At 38.2% G+C, this 18,957-nt stretch overlaps 1 protein-coding gene across 1 annotated transcript in view; it reads left to right on the top strand.

Moving 5' to 3' along the window:
- The window catches only part of hhip (hedgehog interacting protein), a 33,048-nt gene extending 14,456 nt beyond the window's left edge, over window positions 1–18,592 (top strand). Inside the window, exons 5-13 of the mRNA XM_052545632.1 lie at window positions 1,621–1,772; window positions 2,666–2,839; window positions 2,940–3,083; window positions 3,622–3,743; window positions 5,046–5,169; window positions 5,873–6,003; window positions 7,407–7,491; window positions 15,897–16,045; window positions 16,134–18,592. Coding sequence (XP_052401592.1) covers window positions 1,621–1,772; window positions 2,666–2,839; window positions 2,940–3,083; window positions 3,622–3,743; window positions 5,046–5,169; window positions 5,873–6,003; window positions 7,407–7,491; window positions 15,897–16,045; window positions 16,134–16,330 — 1,278 coding nt within the window. The 3' untranslated portion in view covers window positions 16,331–18,592. The remainder of the gene's footprint in view (window positions 1–1,620; window positions 1,773–2,665; window positions 2,840–2,939; window positions 3,084–3,621; window positions 3,744–5,045; window positions 5,170–5,872; window positions 6,004–7,406; window positions 7,492–15,896; window positions 16,046–16,133) is intronic.
- The last annotated feature ends 365 nt before the right edge of the window (window positions 18,593–18,957 follow it).

Below are 18,957 nucleotides of genomic sequence, written 5' to 3' on the forward strand. Positions count from 1 at the left end.
GCTAATTATGTTCTTTGGTGGTCCCTGGTCTGAGATCATACGACTCTCTGGAATTCTTAACTTGACCTGCTCCCTCTGTGTTTGTTTTTGGGATTCAGGTCAGTGCATCAGGAGTCCAACATGTTGAGCGGGAGTTTTTGGAGAAAGGAATAACTTTTCATTTGAAAAAGCAGAGCATGGATATATGATATCAACCTGCTGTTAACTCAACCCAACCTCATTTTGTGTTTGACTAATGTAGAACAGACATTTAATGGGTACCACAAAGTTTTGCTTGTGATTTCATTCTTTGTGGTCTACTAAAGAGTCCTCCTGAGTGTTATTATTCATGTCCCTACACATCCAATTCAAATTCCTCCAGAGCATTCCAGAGATGGAGCGCTAGCACTTGAAGCATATTCGAATTAGATTACTTCAGCACAGCCCAACAGAGTCGCTCTGACCAATTTATGATCTGTATGTTTTGGCGTGTACTGGGAGCTGAACCACACCGTTAAGCAATCCACAGAAGACCTCTCTTTGCTGAATTCCTGTGAGAAATCCAAAAGGAATGCCGCAGAGATGGCACAGCCTGCTTATTTCATGAAAACTCTATTTGTTTACTTATTTGACAGCCAATATCACTAAATTGTTAGTGTATGTGCTGTAATTAAACTGGCATTACGTCTTATCCCAAAGCATTAAATCATAATCATTTTTCAGGGAATTGCCTCAAACCCGTTTGTTCATTCATTGATTCATTGGTTCATTCATGAGGCGTATGCTTAGCAATCTGTTCATTCACTTCATTTGTGTTGCCAGAAGGAAAACAAAGTTAGAAAGATGAAAGGGTGTAAAGCCCAACATTATTACTTTCCCCTGGAACTAAAGCGACATAGCTGCTTATTACAACGGGTTATGATGAATGGACCACCAGAGTAGTGACAACTCATGTAGTAGCCTCCGGGATGAGAAGTTTTACCTATTACACAAGCAATTTCAATGTTTTATAACTTGTTGCCAAGACAGTGGGAGTGTTGTATTTTTTTTCTATTTCTGCCCATTCATTTTCTTGGTTCGCTCAAATTTTGCACGGGTTTAAAAATAAAAAAGAGAGAGGGAAGAGGGTGGACAGGGGGCAAAAGGAATCCTGGACTTTTGTGCTCTCTATGAACTGCGAGCGAGCTAATGAATTGTTTCAGCCCTCGGCATTACATTCACGGATATCCCCCAAAGATTACACACACAAATCACTTGCACAATGGAGGCCGCAAAGAGGGCCTGGGCATCCCAGAGGAGCCTGGCCCCAAATACAAGCACCTATAACCAAGCGATCGTTGGTTGGTGAAAAGGTGGGTGTTGGGTGGGGGGGGTTGCTTGAAGTCAAATGTTTTATAATCGTTTGTAATGCAGTAGTCAAGGAGGGGCGGGGTGGGGTAAGAAAAAAAAGCAAGGGGGCAAGAGGGCATGGGGTAACTGGCCCCCATATGGAGAGAGACCGAGATGGAGAAAGGCTTGGGGAAAAGAAGAGAGAGAGGGGGACATGGGGAGGCTCGGCTTTAGCTTTTTGCAGCCCAGCCCAATCTAAAAAAGGGGCATAATTAACTTCTGGATTCTTTGTGTACCCCATCTGACTTGCAGGGAGGAGATGAAAGGGGCTTGCTAAGCCTTGCATTCCACCCCAATTATAAGAAAAATGGAAAGCTCTATGTCTCCTACACGACCAACCAAGAGCGCTGGGCTATCGGACCACACGACCACATTCTTCGTGTAGTCGAGTACACTGTGTCCAGGTAATGAGAAACCAATCAAAATCTGACCAAGCATAGAGGTTACTAACCTGAGCCGTAACCATCATGGACAATGGGGGGATGTGTCCTTCCTCATATTCAGATATTGTCAAACTGTCTGCCTTGATATTTCAAAAGGCAAAACAAAAAAGGGGGGGGGGGGACAAAACCCTGCCCTACCCCAATGTCAATTTGTGGTTACGGCCTTGGATCAAACACTTCACATATGGACGAGCATGCGTAATGTTTGTTTTCCATGCGGTTTTGGAGCCGAGCTCCTCATGAAATGCTTTGACTTACAGTGATGAATGTTTTATAGAGAAATGTAATCACAACATAGAATTATCACAAAGGCTGACATCTATTCTGATTGTTTTCAGCTCCCCAGCTGCTATGCAGAATACCCAGCATTAACAAACTTGCTAAAGTATACATTTTGTAAATTAGCATTTCTAATGCCAAAATAACCAGTCATTTTATTTGCTGATTTTTAGTGAATAATCATTAAACTATTAAATCAATAAATATAATTTGAAACTATATATATATATATATATATATATATATATATATATATATATATATATATATATATGTATATATATATATATATATATATATATATATATATATGTATATATATATATATATATATATATATATATATATATATATATATATATATATATATATATGTATATATATATATATATATATGTATATATATATATATATATATATATATATATATATGTATATATATATATATCTCAATTCAATTTTGTATTTAAATGTATTTAGTTTTCCATTTTCTACACTTGGATAGAGTTTTTTTTTTTTTTTTTTTGATTGATGGATTTAGGTTTAAATATATATGTTTTAATATTTGGTTTTAGGAAAAACCCAAACCAGGTGGACACAAGGACCACTCGGGTTTTAATGGAAGTAGCTGAGCTCCACCGAAAGCATCTGGGAGGGCAGCTCCTCTTTGGCCCTGATGGGCTTCTGCACATCTTTTTAGGTGATGGCATGATCACTTTGGACGATATGGAGGAGATGGATGGGCTGAGGTAAGTCTTGAATGCTTATAGCTGTAATATATCAGGTAATATTGAATAGCGATATAAGCAAAGTTTCAAATATTTTCAATGGAGTGTTTTGCTGCCTTAGTGATTTCACAGGATCTGTCCTTCGGGTGGATGTGGACACAGATTGCTGTAGCACCCCTTACTCTATACCCAGAAACAACCCCTATTTCAACAGCACAAATCAGCCCCCTGAAATCTTTGCCCATGGACTGCATGACCCAGGGAGGTAAGGTCAAACATCTTACTGAATTGTCCTTCGAAAAATTAATTGTTAGATTTTTAGGGAAAGCTACTCTATGAATCCTTTATATTATATTTTGGAACCTGAATGTGAGAATTTGTACCTCTGTACATCAGTGACCTCAGGCACTGATGTTGGGCGATGGGGTCTAGCTTGAAGTCATCATTCCAGTTCATTGGGCTTCAGGTCTGGGTTTTGTGCAGGCTAGTCAAGTTCTTCTACACCAGATGCAGTAAATAATTTCTTTATGGACCTCATTCTGGAAAAGCACACTCCCAAACAGTTACCATAAAGATGGAAGCACAGTTTCTGGAGAATATCACCAAGCATTAAGATTTGTCTGGAATTTAGGGACGTTGCTAATCTTAGCCTGTTAGAATTAGAAGTGCACGCCAGCACATATACCATATAATTAAAGTGTATTATGTTAAGTGTTATATTAAAGTGTCATATAACAAATAGCACTTTGGTTTACACTGCTGCTGTCTTGCAAAATGCATTAAAATGGTATTGTGTGCTGTAGGTGTGCAGTGGATAAGCTCCGCGTCGACACCAATGGGAGTCTGCTGATCCTGTGCACAGATACTGTTGGCAAAAATACGACAACAGGCAGGATCCTACGGGTCATCAAAGGGAAAGACTACGGTATGTCTGTTAGAAGTGGCAGGTTTCTAAAAACATGATGGATTACTGTACAAGCAGAAAGGCTTTTCAACAAGCCAAATAGTTCCAACCAGGCAACCACTCAAGAAGTTCCTGTATTGTATTTCACAAAACATTAAATTCTCCCTCCATGTACTGGTTATGAAATAATGTTAAGCTTTTTTGCTGAGAACAGAATGTCTTCGATGGAATGGGGGTACGTTCCAAAAAAATGATTTAAGACTTTCCGTACAAACCGATCAACGCTTTATTCAAGAAAACCATTACAACACTCTTGTTTCATAACGTGAGAACACACTTTGAATGTAAAATGCTTCTTTTAATCACTAGGGACTTGCAGGCGTATGAACAACTATAGAATGTATCGCTGTCGAAGAGCATTTATATGGTCATTTAGTACATTGTTGAAAAAAAACGACTTGCATGGCAGTCCATCTCTCAATCGTGCTGACTAAGACCCCTAAATCAATCCCAGAAGTGAATATATATTATTTCCTATGGCCAAAGTAATGGATTGGCTTTCTCGTACTCCTCCTTACACATTGGCAGCAAACAAATATGGCTTTCTCCCAGCCAATGCATTTAAACCCCAAAAAGATTGTCCCGCAAGTGTGCCAAATTACCCCAAACTCCAAGCCATTTACGATGTTAAACCATCACCATGGTGAATGACTTGCTTCATTAAATCACATTTTATTGTTTTATGGGGCTCCGACTGTAAGGATATAATACTGGCTATTCCCTAAGCTGCTCTAATCTTTGTAGCCATACAAACTTAAACAAATATACACAAACACTCAATAGTAATTGTAGGATTACCTCACCCTTTCCCCTTGTGTCCTTTTCCTAATCTATTTGAGCTATAATGTGAACTTAACGGTGCTTAATAAGGACATTTAATTAAATGCACATAGCCGTCCATATCAAGTTTACATAGTGTTTTTATAACCGTCTGGGGAATAGCTAATTAAAACCAGCCTGTGTGAAGTGCTAATGGTCTCTTGACAGATTGTGCTAAACATTGATATCCCTTACACAAACAAAGAAAACTGTTATTATGGGGATAAATCAACTTTGCGACACATGTAAGAATGGTGATTGAAGACATCGAGTATGGATACAAAAATGTAAAATGTTATTATCTAAACAATGCAGATGATTTCTGTTAAACCATAACTCATAAAAAAATAACCTAAAACTCATAAAATGTAAAACCACATCTCCATTGTTACCTTGCTCTGCTTTTCTTTCTTGATGGTGAGTTGTTGTTGTGTCTGCCCACAGAAAACGAGCCATCTGTGTTTGATTTGGGGTCAAATGAAGGTGCCGTCCCAGTTGGTGGATTCATCTACCGGGGATGCCAGTCAAGAAGACTTTATGGAAGTTATGTATTTGGAGACAAAAATGGGTATGTTGTGTTAGTTTATGATGTTAGAATTATTAATTGTGACCATGGACCACAAAACCAGTCATAAGTGCCAATTTTTCAATATTGAGATTTATATTATATAAAAAATATTAAAAAAAAAGTCTAATGAAGCGATTGTTTTACATTAGAATGTGTATACCATACTCACAGGATAATACACCCCAGCGACTTAAGACTGGTTTTGTAGTCCCGGGTTACATTATGCAAAAGTAATTGGTATATCCCTTGAACAGTCAGAGAAACTGAATAGTTGTGCTTCCAAAAAATAGATACTTCCGTTTTCATATTGCTCCTCTTTGGGTTTTTGTGGTAATTGTTAAACTGCGAATGGAAACTGCCATCTTTCCTGTGTTATTGACTGTGCCAACACACACACTCGCCACATACCCCAATGAAGAAAAAGAGCTTTTTCAGGGTAAATTGATAGCAGTTTTCCTGCCAGGTCAATGGGCCGCTGGTATATGTTTTTCTCACTTTCCGCAAGTTTATAATTCATCCTCACTATCAACATGCCTTTTTTGTCAACAGTTAGATAAACTGTAGAAAGTAAATTGTTCCTGGAAATCCAAAGCAGTAAATTATGCCTGGTGTTTTATTTTTTGTAAAAACTAAAGATGTTCGCTCAAGTCTGCTGGGTAGACAGCAATGACATTTTTAACCGCTGACTTTATGATCGTTACAGGAACTTCAGAATTCTGCAGAGGCCTTCAGAAGACAGGTCGTGGCAAGAGAAGCCTCTTTGTCTTGGTACGAGCAGTTCCTGTGGTTCCTCACTGGTCGGCCACATCCTGGGATTTGGCGAAGATGAATTAGGTCAGTAGGCTCTCAAAAAGCTTTATGTGTGTTCGTTTCACCACACATTTTGTGTGCTTCTGTCAAATCCTTTATTCATGGTTCTGTCAAGTTCATAATTATATTATGCGGAAGATACATTGTTCAAGAAATTTATACGTTTATTCAGCAAGGATGCATTAAATTGATCAAGAGTGACAGTAAAGACATTTACATCACTACAAAAAAATACATTTCAAATAAATGCTGTCCTTTTGTATTTTCCATTCATCAAAGAATCCTGAAAAAAGTGTTCCACAAACATTAGCATAGATAATAATAAGCATATTAGAATGACTTCCAAAAACTAGAATACACATATATTAATATATATAATAAAAAAAAATATTAAAATGCAAAATTCTTATTTTAATCAGTTCTAATTATATTTCACAATATTTCTGTTTTTATAGTATTCTGATCAAATAAATGCAGCCTTCGTAAGCATAACAGTCCACTGATCATTTGAACAGTAATGTAACTACAGACATTTCTCAAAAGGACTAACACACAAAAAAAAAGAAGTTTGGACAAGGTCTAATGAAGCAATTGTTTTACATTAAAATGTGTATACCGTAGTCACAGGAAGGAGAAAAAACTGGCTCCCGAATCCAAGAATGTTCTGAATGATACAGAACAGAAAGAAAACCAATCCCTTGTCCTACCTCCCATTTTCAAATATCTTTCCTCCAAGGAACATTTTGCTATGACACAGTACTCCTTTAGTTTCCTGACAGATTACTTCCTCTTTTTTGCTGCTAACAAACGGTACAACTGGAAATCAAAGGTCAGCGCAATCCGTCAGCATATAGGATTTACATGCGCAATCTCCTCCATTTCCTAAGTTGTTCTTTCAACGTCGATAACAACTGATTTCTGGCTTACTGGAATAGTAATGGGGGTCATTTTTATGTAACTTGACGCCAGCCCCTCAGAAAAGTGCCTTGCCAAAGCAAAGTTATGCCCACTCACTGCCTGCTAGGCTGTACTTTCTGCCACCATGTAATATCCCCACAGCTCAGTGCATCACAGGGAACATAAACTCTCAAATCCAAACACCAGGTCAAGTGTGACAGAGAATAAATCTCATGCATTGCCAAGAGTGGGCCTCTGTGAGGGAGAGATAGCATTTGTTGCTGAATTAAAAGAGGGATTCAGTGTAAGGCTGTACTGGAGACCCACATGGCAGTCTCTTGACACATGTTTACAATCTGTGCACAGTGCTGCAAGCTTGCTCCTCATTAAATTACTTGCATGACGATTTAATGAGCCCCTCTCGAAACCCTCTCATGCACCAGTGTCAAGTGCAAAGAGTAGGAAGGAAGGAAGGTGAGTGAAGACAAATGAGATCCCTGAAAGACCTACGTGTTTTCTTTCCTCTGCAGGTGAGGTCTACATCCTCTCTTCGAGCAAAAGCACGGCGATACAGTCGCACAACGGAAAACTCTACAAGTTGGTGGACCCTAAAAGGTGTGTTGAGCTTCGAATACACAGGGCAGCATATTGTATACAACGGAGTTTATGCAACAGCCTCTCTGTTTTTCCATTTTCATTGCTCGCATGTGAAATATGTGATGTTACTGCTGAGCAATGCTAATATTGAAACTCGCGTAATTAATTCCATTTTTATTCCGCTTTACAAAACATCCCCCCGTATTCGTCTTACATGCAATGGTTTAAACATCTGCGTGGTTAGTTCATACCAAGAGAGAGACGGTTATTTTGAAGAATGTTACAACTGTATTTGTTCATGCAATGAATATCAATGGGGTCCAAAACAACATTTGTTGACTGGAAAACACGCAGACGTTTTACAATACATCTTTCTTTTGTGGGCGAGTTAATGATGACAGAATGATCATTTGTTTGTGAATTATCTTGTTGAAGCACTACTCGTTTCGCTCACAGACACGCACAAGGTCTCTAGCTTCCCTTAAACAAATCATCACACAACTGCTGGGGTTAGCCAACTCAAACCTCGGCCATAATTGGAGAGCAAGCATAGCATTTCCAAATGTTAGTGTAACGTGTTTCTAACACCAACACAGGCGAGGTGGCTTGGACACAGCGTTGGTTAACTAGCAAACCTGTGTGGTCATTGGTTGGGTGTTTTCCCTGCTTTGGCAGGACTTACACACCTGTCTTCAAGAGAGGGAATGTTTTCCATGAGAACCTTGATTACGTTCATATGCTGGTGAATCTATGGCTGAACAAAATGTATCCAATTGACATATGTGCACGAGTTCAGGGCGAGAGATTCAGCATCTGAATGGAGTTGGTTAAAGGATTTAATCATTTCTGTATGCTTGTGGGCTTTTTTCAATATGGCGTAATTTAACCCGTGTGTTTTACGCCACTAAAAGCCACTTTTACGATAGATCTTGAAAATATGTCGTTCTCACTAAGCCGAGTACAAATGAAAGGCATATCAGCTATTAGAAATGAGCATATGAATTCCCACGTAACAACTGCCAAAAGTGTTTGCATTTTAAATAGATCAAATATATCAGAAAAAAAGGGCATTACAATAGGCACAGGCAGATCTGTCAAGTCTCTAATTCAAACCAATCCCTCATGAAACTTGTTTTTGTGCTTTCTACACTATTCAGAGTCCTTTTACTGGACCTTTTTACACCATGAGAGCTATATAAATGACCCTCAATAATCAGGTGAAATGATCAAAATCTTTATTATTTGCAATCAAAATGTTTCAGATCCTAACCAATTTTCATAATCTTGCATGCAAGTGGAAATTACACCTAAAATGTGCTTATTTAGTCTGCGATATGTCAAAGAAATGTCTTGTTGTATTAAATCTCACATTTAATAAATCCACCTTGCAATAGTATCAACTCTCAGTTTATAAAGTCGCATGCCTCTGAGGAATTGTATTTCATGAAAAAATGAAATCTCCATATTCTGAAAAAAAAAAAAAAAAAAAAAAAACATTTATAATATTATGCATCCTTTTTTTAAGTGAGGACTGAAGGCTGTGAAAATGAAAAATACAAGTGTTCCAGGGAAAAGTACAAAACAAGTGATTATCCAAGAGGTTCAATTATCTGGATGTGGAAGCCACCCAGACACTGGCTAGGTTGTTCCTCAAAACTCTCCTTCCAAACAAGAAGCAGAAAGGCTTATGATCATTTTGAAAAGCTACAAAGTTCAATTTCTAAGACTTACATAGAGGTGCACAAGTCAATTATAAGATAAGAGTTCTTTGTAACACTGGTAGGTATAGGGGACCATGTGACGGTACATCTGAAGTTTGCTTTAGTAGTGGCCCTGTTGCAGTTGTACTCCAGATAAAGCCTAGATTCAAAGCAATATGTGTGGTGCAAATCTAACACTGCCCACATCTTAGTGTACGCTATACCTGCAGTGAAGTATTTTGGTGAACGCATCATAGGGGCTATGTTTCATCAACAGGAAATGGCTAATCTTGTTAGAATAAAAAAAGAATATGTATCAACACTATTTACAGAAATTCCAAAAACAAAATTGTCAGTGCCCTACAATGACCTAATCAAAGACTGATCTCAGTTCAAATATTTTTTATGTCCATACTGAAACCAGGAGCAAAACTGTCTGGACTGTCGCATTTAATAAATAAATAGACGTTGTCATTACTGTAAAAAAGTGACTTTTAAAAAAACAAAACAATATGTATCGAATCAGAATGTAAACTATGAAATGCAGATATCACAGTATCAAAGGAACCAATATTTGTATTCAGGATTTGATCAAGGATTGAGAGAAAATTGCTTGAACGTCTGAATATTTTTGTGAGGCTCTGTATACCCAGGTGACGACAGTGCCACCCAAGTCTAATGCTATTAATTATCACAGATGTTTCTACGAGTCTCCTAAACAAGGCCCCTCAAACGTACTTTATTTATGTTTTCTGGCATTACCGCATTTTTCCAAAGAACAATTCTTTCCAACATTGATTGGAGTTGTTTAGTCTGTTGGACCTGTGGTGTTGGGTTCACTGTTTTATATATCATGTCACTTTTTGTGATCTAATTACCAAATAAAAGAGGTGATGTAACATTTCTGAGTGACTAGCACTGTCAAGTGTGGTCCAACATTTACATTTCTAGTATCTACATTTACATCTTTTCTGTACCTTTTAACCTTTGCGTTCTGGCTAGGGCCGAGGGCTTCAAAATACCTACTTTGTGTTTGGAATACGATCTGCCACATTGTGTTTTAGGGTTGTGGAACTGTGGGGTAGGGCAGAAAGCATAAAATATATCATAGAATATCATATCAAATGAAAGTCAAATGTTTGAGATGTTGCAGTAAACCTCACCATGATGACTGCACACATCTGAGTTTGTTTTGCAGTCTGCTAATGTAGAATAACAAATAAGGCACCGCACACTGAAATATACACGTATCGATGTCCAGTGTGGACAAGCTAGAGACTGTAGGATTGTTTATTGGCTGGGGGCAATAACTGTAAAAAGATGCCAGTAAGTGAACTAAATATAATTTGGTTTTTCTGTAATATTAAATAGAAACTGACGCACATCCTTAGTTTTATTTATTTATTTATTTTTTACTGGTCCAGTATATGAAATGTTGAAATGTTGAAATGTTTGTTATCTGAGTAGGCATACTCGTTGTAAGCTAAATTTAGCCCAGAAGCTACAAAAAATGAAAACTTCATAGCGAGTCTTTTGGCAGATACAGTCCGTTCTGATACAGCTGAATGACAACATCTCAACATTTCAGTAGAAACCAAGGAATGTTAGAAGAACACATTTCATTGTTTCTTCACCAAAATAGATGTTGAGTTTTGTTTGAGTCTTACTTGAGTGATATCTGAAAAGACCTTTATTCATTTTAGAACCACAGACCTGAGAATATAGCCCCTTTCACATTGCGATTCCGGCAAATTGCTCCCGGGTCGCTAGATTTTGTACTTTCACACTGCCAGTGATGACCCGGGATATGTGCGTGCTTTCACACACAACCCGTAAAGGTCCCGTAATGACACGTGACATCAGGGCGTGACGTGTAATGTACGAGACAAAAACGTTAGGCACGTTATACTTTCACTGAAGCAAGAAAACGATCTCGGCGTCAGCGCGGAAAGTGAGGAACTAAGTGATCTCTGCTTCATTACAGTTTGCACATATTTTTTTATCGCGAACGTTGATCTTCCTTCAAAACAGCGGGTAAAAGAGTCGCGCGATAACGTGCGTTATCACTAGATGCGTCTAGCATTAGATCTGGCTTTTATTCACACAGCGCTCATCCCGCTGTTACTAGGTCCTCGACCCGGGTTCAATGCCGGAATCAATCCCGGGAAGTTTTTGCTTTCACACAGAATGCGACCCGGTAATGTTCCGGCAATTTGCCGGGTCCGACGTGCAGTGTGAAAGGGGCTCAAGTCAGAAAGAAAACCAATATCAGTGCATCTCCCATGACTTTAGATTTTTTTGTCTGACTGTGTCAAATAGGTTCTTTAGATGCACTTTTCTGTATCAATATAGAGGTAACAAATTCCTTTAGGCTTAAGTGTGTGTGTCAAGAGCAGGATATATCTCTCACAAGTCCCCTTTATTTCACGGTCTCTCCTAAATCTCTTCTACTCACAACCGTGTTCCTCCCCTTGACAAAGACCCTTAGGGGTGGTACTGAATGGCCTACAGCTACAATACACAGTAAATTTTTTGATACAATATAACCACAAAGAGGTACCAACAAAAGAGAGAGATGACAAAAAGGACAGAAGAGTCACACAGAGTGCCTTGATGAAGGCTTTTTATGCTGTGTTCGTTGAACACCCCTCAACCCTTCACTCCTCTACCCATGCGCTTACTTTCATCTAATAACTCAACTTGTTGGCTTTGATAGTAAGAAACAGTTAAGCCAAGAGATTTTAAACTGTCTCCTTAAGAAAAGCTCGTAGCTACTGGAGTCATTACCCATTCTGCAATTCCAAAGAAAGCACCACAGATTTCCACAGAATTGGACCACCCATCATTCATCAAGTTGTACAAGTCCCCCACCCCATTTATGAAATATTTTGGCGTAATAATTATGTTTTCGACTACCAATAAGTGTCTTGCACTGTTTAATACCTCTAAATTGATTCTGCTGAATTCCACACATTTCTAGAATTAAAAAAACCCAAACCTTTAATTTCTCAATTCCAGTTTATGATTTCGGTCTAGGTAGATAGTGTAGAACGGGACCTGGGATCATGGCTGGCATGTTGTGCCAAACAGTCCTTGGATGGACAAAAAGAGAAGTTGTGCTGCTGATGTGTTGAACCTCCCATTCAGGCTACAGGACAGTCTTAAACTAATAAGCTGGGGCGTTCTTTTCATTTATCAGTCTGTGTTTTATGCAAGTGGCCTCACAGAGCTGATACATTCCCACAGTGCCTGTTGACCCAGCTGTCTTTGTCAAGTGCCACTGCAGCAGGTGTTGTTTTCACGGCCACCCTGCCAGTAATACAAACTGTTTAGTAGCGCCGCTGACCCCAACGTCATTAACAGTGTTAGTCCAATCCTCTGGGGAGCGCCTCTTTCTCTCCTTTCCCTCCCTCACTGTTTTCCTTTTTCACTATCCATCTCTATTTCTTTCTCTCCCTCATCTTTTCTGTCTCTCTCTAGATTTTTTTTAACAACGTAACAGCCTGTCACAACAACACACACAAAAAAAACCTAAATGTGGATGAGAAACAAGGGAGACCTGATATGGGTGCTGAAAGCGGTTGAGGGGAGCATGGGAACTGCACCCCCAATAGACCCCCCAGCACATCCTGCCCCAATTCCCTTGTTACCACCCTATTCCTGCCATCAGTCACTGAAGCTGTCAGTGGTACTCAGAGGTCCAACATCCCACTCGCTTACATAGACTCTGCCAAGGTTGGTTCGCACAGTGCTGACTAGCACCAACATCCAACGATTGTCAATTGCTGTGTTAAACCTGATGTTTTTACCAAATGAACATCAGTTGGTCAAATTTCAACAAACACTGACATAATAAGACTTAATTGGAAAACCCTTGTCATAACTGAGAGGTAAGCATCCCTGCCAGCTCTTTAGAAACAACTGTGCATAACTCGCCTCCCCTGAGCCCACTGAGTTTTAACAGACACCCTTAAACATGTGGTGAGTTTAGTGAGGTGTAATTGAGAAGGAATAGGGGGATGTCACAGGAGATGAGTCAGTGCCTTGCAATATGATTGGATATACTGGTTATGACCAGCTGTGATTGGTTCATGCAATAAATCCCTCCCTGTTGGTGCGTGCTCTGCGTCCCTTTTGAGCATTTTGTTGACAATAGGCCAACTTTGCACCTACATGTCAACAAACTCTCATGAGAGTATTAGTAGACTGTTGTCTGCTTAATATCTGCTAACTCTTAATTGTGATGGTGTCTCAACAGACATTCAGCTGACTATAAGTAACTTTGCAAATGTATGTCAACTTAATCTAACCCTAACGCTCTACTCATCTATCTAGTTATCTCTCTACTTAAGCCCCTTTCACACTGCGATTCCGGAAAAACACGGGTAATGGGACAATTCAAATAAAGTGAAATCATGTAAACTGCTCAAAAATAATAAACTGATGAGATTTATACTTAGTTTTAATAAACAGAATACCCAATAATGTAAAAAAATATATATTTTTTTTTTATTCTGGTAGGGTAAGCAATGTTTATTTAACCAAGAAAACATGACTGGAACATGAATTTACATTTAATTAAAAAAAAAATGTTAGGACTTTGTCTCCTAACAGAACACTAATGTATGCCACTGATATACTACAGATATATAATATGTATTTATTCCATATTTCATGTATCATGATAGTCCCAGTGAAACCCAAGTTGTGATAGATAGTGATCTAGTAATCCAACTAATATACAACTAATTACAAGAAATTAAGATTGAAAAAAAGGGTTGATAAAAGACACATGCAAATACTAATTAAGATAAAAGATAAGAGCAATGATATGTGTTTAGGAAATTAGAAGCTAACCGGATGCAGTTAGTTCCCTGTAGACCAGTAGACTGGTAATGAGATGTCAACTGAAGTGTTGATATTTGTCAGTTATACGTAAGACTTTAGGGGGGAAAAAATCATAATTTCACGCTATTGCTTGTCCCTAGTGTTGCCTAAGCCCACACTATGTTCACGCTTCATAAAAGTCAAGCTTAAAATGGATACCTTCTTACTAGTCTCTCCACATTAAACATATTTTAACATAGGAAAAATTACACACTTCAGCTTTAAATCCTCAGATCCCACCTCCATTCTTTCCACAACCCTCATTATTAAGCACAGAATCATTGGCCACCTAACTTTCCCATACGCCACCTCTAGTGAGATACACAGGATGTGAACTCACCAAGAGCTCTCCAGCCTGTTTCCCATACAGTTACTGCTTCACTGGAGTCCAATTACAGTGTGTTTGTGTGTGTGCTAGCCTGTTGGGTATGTCAACAGCCCTGCTGCTCACTAATAGACAGCCTTGAAGAGATTTGCCTGGCTCATTAAGCAGTGTGTTTAGCTGAGTGAGGCATAAGAATGTTTGGAGAGCTGAACTTCAGGACAGGTTCATCACAAACCACTTAGTTTGACACTGAGGTTTTGCATTTGAAATCCATTACACACAAAAGCATTATTGTTTCCAGATTTTGCCACACAGAGCCTGCATTTTGATGTGTTATTGTAGGTATTACACACAGACTGTTCATAGTGTCGGAAATTCCCACACAGTTTAATGTAGGCGTGGTGTCTTGTAAGGGTGTAGGTGAGAATTATGTAATTCACAAACATGTGAAACTAATGAAATCGGTAATTCTGTCTTTTCAGTCTGTTCGATTTAAATTCATATAAAAAGTATCATCTTTTCACATTTACAGAACTTTTGTAATAGATGAACTGCCAGTTGAAATGTAAATGAATGTGTTGCTTATAAGCTTATTAAGCTGCGGTATAACACAAATTTTACAGTACATTACATTTTCTCAGTTCATTGTTTTTAAATACTTTAAATTGTAATATAAGTAACTATAAGTAAATTCAATATTTGCTTGTACTCTTAAAAACCTGATTATTTTGTATAATGTGTCTGAGAAACAACATTAGATCAGCATATGCATCACATAAACAAGTGACTGTAAGTAAATAAAATACAGTATTTTACAGTAATAAAATATGAGGTGACTGTTAAGAAAGTGTCTGAGACAAATATATGTTAGTCTTTGTGTAGGGATTCACAAATATTACAATTCTGCTCAATTTGGGCTTCGCATATAATGTATTTAAAGCACTTACAGTATTAAAAATGAAATTGCTTTGTTTAATAGTTTTAATTTTGAAGAAACATGTCAATGATCTTTAATATCGGCATGTTACTAATATGTGTTGTCCATCTTTATCTTTGCGAATTAAGCCTCCACTCCATTGGTGCATCTCATTTCAAAGGCTGCATTGTATTTGTCAATCACATATGTAATTTAGATAATCTAATTTAAGAAAAGTAACCAATAGAGTGCAAAGATAGTATTTCACAAGGAATAATGGTTTTATTACGGTTACTTTTTCTAAATGAGACATCATTGATGATGCATGCAGCCAACAAATGATGCAGCCTCTAAAATGAGATGCAGTCAATATTTCAAAAGTTAGCGTGACCATCCCATGATATAACGACTCTTTGTTTCTAAACAAGTTTTCCAAATGTAAGCTTGTTTATGAAATTCTTCACTGATTAATACACATTTGCATGCTTGGCAAGTGTTTAGTTTAGTTTAGTGATCTGCAAGGGAAAATATGTCCGAGTGTAGGGTGAGAAAAGCAGACCTTTAGTTGACCATCAATGCTCTGTGACTCATGCAGACCACAGGTCCCTAAGGAGTGCAGACGTCCAGTAGAGGATCTAGAGATGCTAAGCACCCCTTGCTCCCGTGAATGCAAGAATGGCCACTGTACACCAACCGGCAAGTGCTGCTGCAGTTCTGGTTGGGACGGCCCCTTCTGTTTACGAGGTACGGAGCTAATCGGAGTACTTCATCTGTGTTAATGTTGGTCAAACTTCCAACCTTTTTTAATGGCTTCTATGTTTGTCATTCGCAGCCAAATGTGAACCGGCCTGTCGCAACGGCGGGGTCTGCATGGAGCCCAACAAGTGTCTCTGCAAGGAAGGTTTCTCTGGCAGCCAGTGCGAGAAAGGAGAGCGAGGGACACGAGGGGACGGCGAGAAAGACAGCATCTTGGAGCACATCATTGACATGACGTCTTACCTGCTGGACCTCACCAGTTATATTGTATAAAAAGCAGGGCAGGTTGATAACACGCTCTTCACTGGTTGGAAGGCCTTTCAATAGTTTGCCTTCAGGACACCATCCCCAATCTCCAACTGCCCCTCACCTGATCCTCCTCTCCCACCACTGTTTCATGAGCCACAGGCTTTGATCTCCATGCTCCCCTACACCATCTGCACTCCCACCCCTATGCACAAATACACATGGAAAACAATAACGGGATGGCCAATGGGACCTCAAGGCATATAGCTGAAGGGGTCGCATGTTGGAGGTCCCACGCAGGGCTCCCCGGTTGTTAGTGCTGTAATGGTGTGTAAAGTCTGGTTCGCTTTAAAGTCAAGTGTCCCTGCAGGTGGACTCGCAAAGCACTGGAAGCCCAACATGAGACCAACTCGGATGTTCGGTCCAATCCCAACATGGGGACCGGTTTGTACTACAGGACTAATTGGGATTTTAGGGAGTCAAGAATAGCAACACTCATTTAGGAAAGTCAGATGGACAGTCTACCAAACTGAACTGCACCATTAAGAAAATCATTGCCATGGATTCACAGGTTGACTGAAGAAAAGGAGGGGAAGTAGCTGGCAATACAGCCGCAAAACCAGACTTAGTCTTACCCAGTGGGCCTGTATATAACTGGAGAATCATTATGATGGGACTAGATGCCAGTTTACATGCAGTTTAGTAACGGATCTGCTCAAATGTCATCCATATAATTGCTGAAACGCTCAATGAGGATCCAGCAAAACTGAATATTGGTTGTATCCCATTGGCGTTTCATTTAGAGGAAAACGTCAAGTGAAATGTAAATCTGTACGAATGTTTGGAGAGTCACTTTGATTACGTTAATTTAATACAGTAGTTGGAGATTACTGGTTAAGAGGTAACTGCTCTGGTTAAAGTTGCAGTATCAGCTATATTATTTTCCAATAGTTGTTCATGACCATGCACGCTGCTTTCATTGCAAATTGTATATCTTATCATATTTTAAAATGTTCATATATCTTCTTTCTGTGTGATATTGAACATAGAAGCTTGTTTTTACTTCATATGGAAACCCTCGTAAGGTGATTTTAGCAAATACTAAAATCTTTTCACAGATTCTTTGACTCACAATAGGATGCCTCATTTTCTCCATTTTTTTTTTTAATAAACCAAATCATATTCAGTTTTGTCATATACAAAAGGGAACAAGACTGGTGTACATTTCACATAGTACAGATACATACTACTTAGATTTGCCATTGTTTTAATAGAGGAGGGTTTATTTTTTTAAGGAATAATATATGGGAGAGGAGCAGTTTTGCATTAAGCCTGTAAATTCATTTGAAGTATTTTACTAGATACAGTTCTGTTGGCGATAAAACACCTATAACAGTCTAATTTAAAGCTATAACGTTCTATTACTATACAAGAGTGCTTTGACAGAGAAAAAAAAAATAAGCATAGATCTTTCCTTCTGAATATTTGATGTTTCTCTAAAACAAGGCTCAAGCTATAATTTTAGAGCCAGTTTTATTTTCCCCCGACCTGCTCTCCTCTTGAATGACTAGAAGAGGATATTAAATATAGTCTAAGATGTCATCAAGACCCCATAATCGTGTCCTTTCAAAAACTGATGCTTTATAGAGCAAATTGTTGTTGGTTGAGTGCTATCCAGTAGATGAATTGGCAAAATGCACTCTAACTCAAAAAGATATTTTCCAATAGGTTGTCTTTTTAAAAAAAAATCTGAATAAAATAGAATCCATTCTAAATCACAACTTTAGAACTTAAAAAATTTGTAATCAGTGAGGTCATAAATATTACCCAGCTTTGAGGCATTGAGCCTGTTTTTGATGTGATTCTTGTCAATGAAAGCTTGCAGTCCCCTCTGAGATCGACAGGTGTATTATATATAATCACTTATTCCTCCCAAAGACAAGTGCATCAACAACAGCAACCCCCACATGTTTATGAATTTCTGTTCAGTGCATTTTAACATTCTTTGTTACCTGTAAGGAATCCATGCTGTAAATCTACTCTATAATTATAGCACTTAATGTGAAACCTGCATTGGAGCTGCTGGGAAGGTGTCATGTGAATAGAGTAACCCTGATTCTTTTATTATTTAAGTAGTAACGCCTTAAAGTTATTTAAGTTGTCTACAATGTTTTTACTGTTGTATGTGAAGAAATATGGTCATTTATTGTAAATAACTAGGTTTATCTTGGATTCTTCTCATAAATATCAATATGTTTATTAAAGTGTATAGCATGTTTGAGAACTTAATGAATGACTCCTTTACATTATTTGTCTCTAAAATTTGATTTGATATGTGATGTAGCCTAACTCACCATGGGTGTTTTTCATAAATGTTTTACTACATGAATCTATATTATATAAGTTTATAGTGTCTATATATTTTCGCAAAACATGCATATTTGTTATTTTTCCTGTTAAACTAAGGAAAAAGGAGAAAATCTAGCATTAAAAACAAAGCATTAGATTTTACATTTAAATTTTTTTACTGCTAGACATTGTCAAATTTTTGCGTATGCGTTTTTTTTTTCCATATCCATCATTCTTTGCTATCAGCATGCTTGCTAGGGATACAAAAATGCAGAAAATCAAATCTGATCCCAAAATTATTTATG

The sequence above is a fragment of the Carassius gibelio genome, chromosome B1 (genome assembly GCF_023724105.1).
Source record: "Carassius gibelio isolate Cgi1373 ecotype wild population from Czech Republic chromosome B1, carGib1.2-hapl.c, whole genome shotgun sequence".
NCBI lineage: Eukaryota > Metazoa > Chordata > Actinopteri > Cypriniformes > Cyprinidae > Carassius > Carassius gibelio.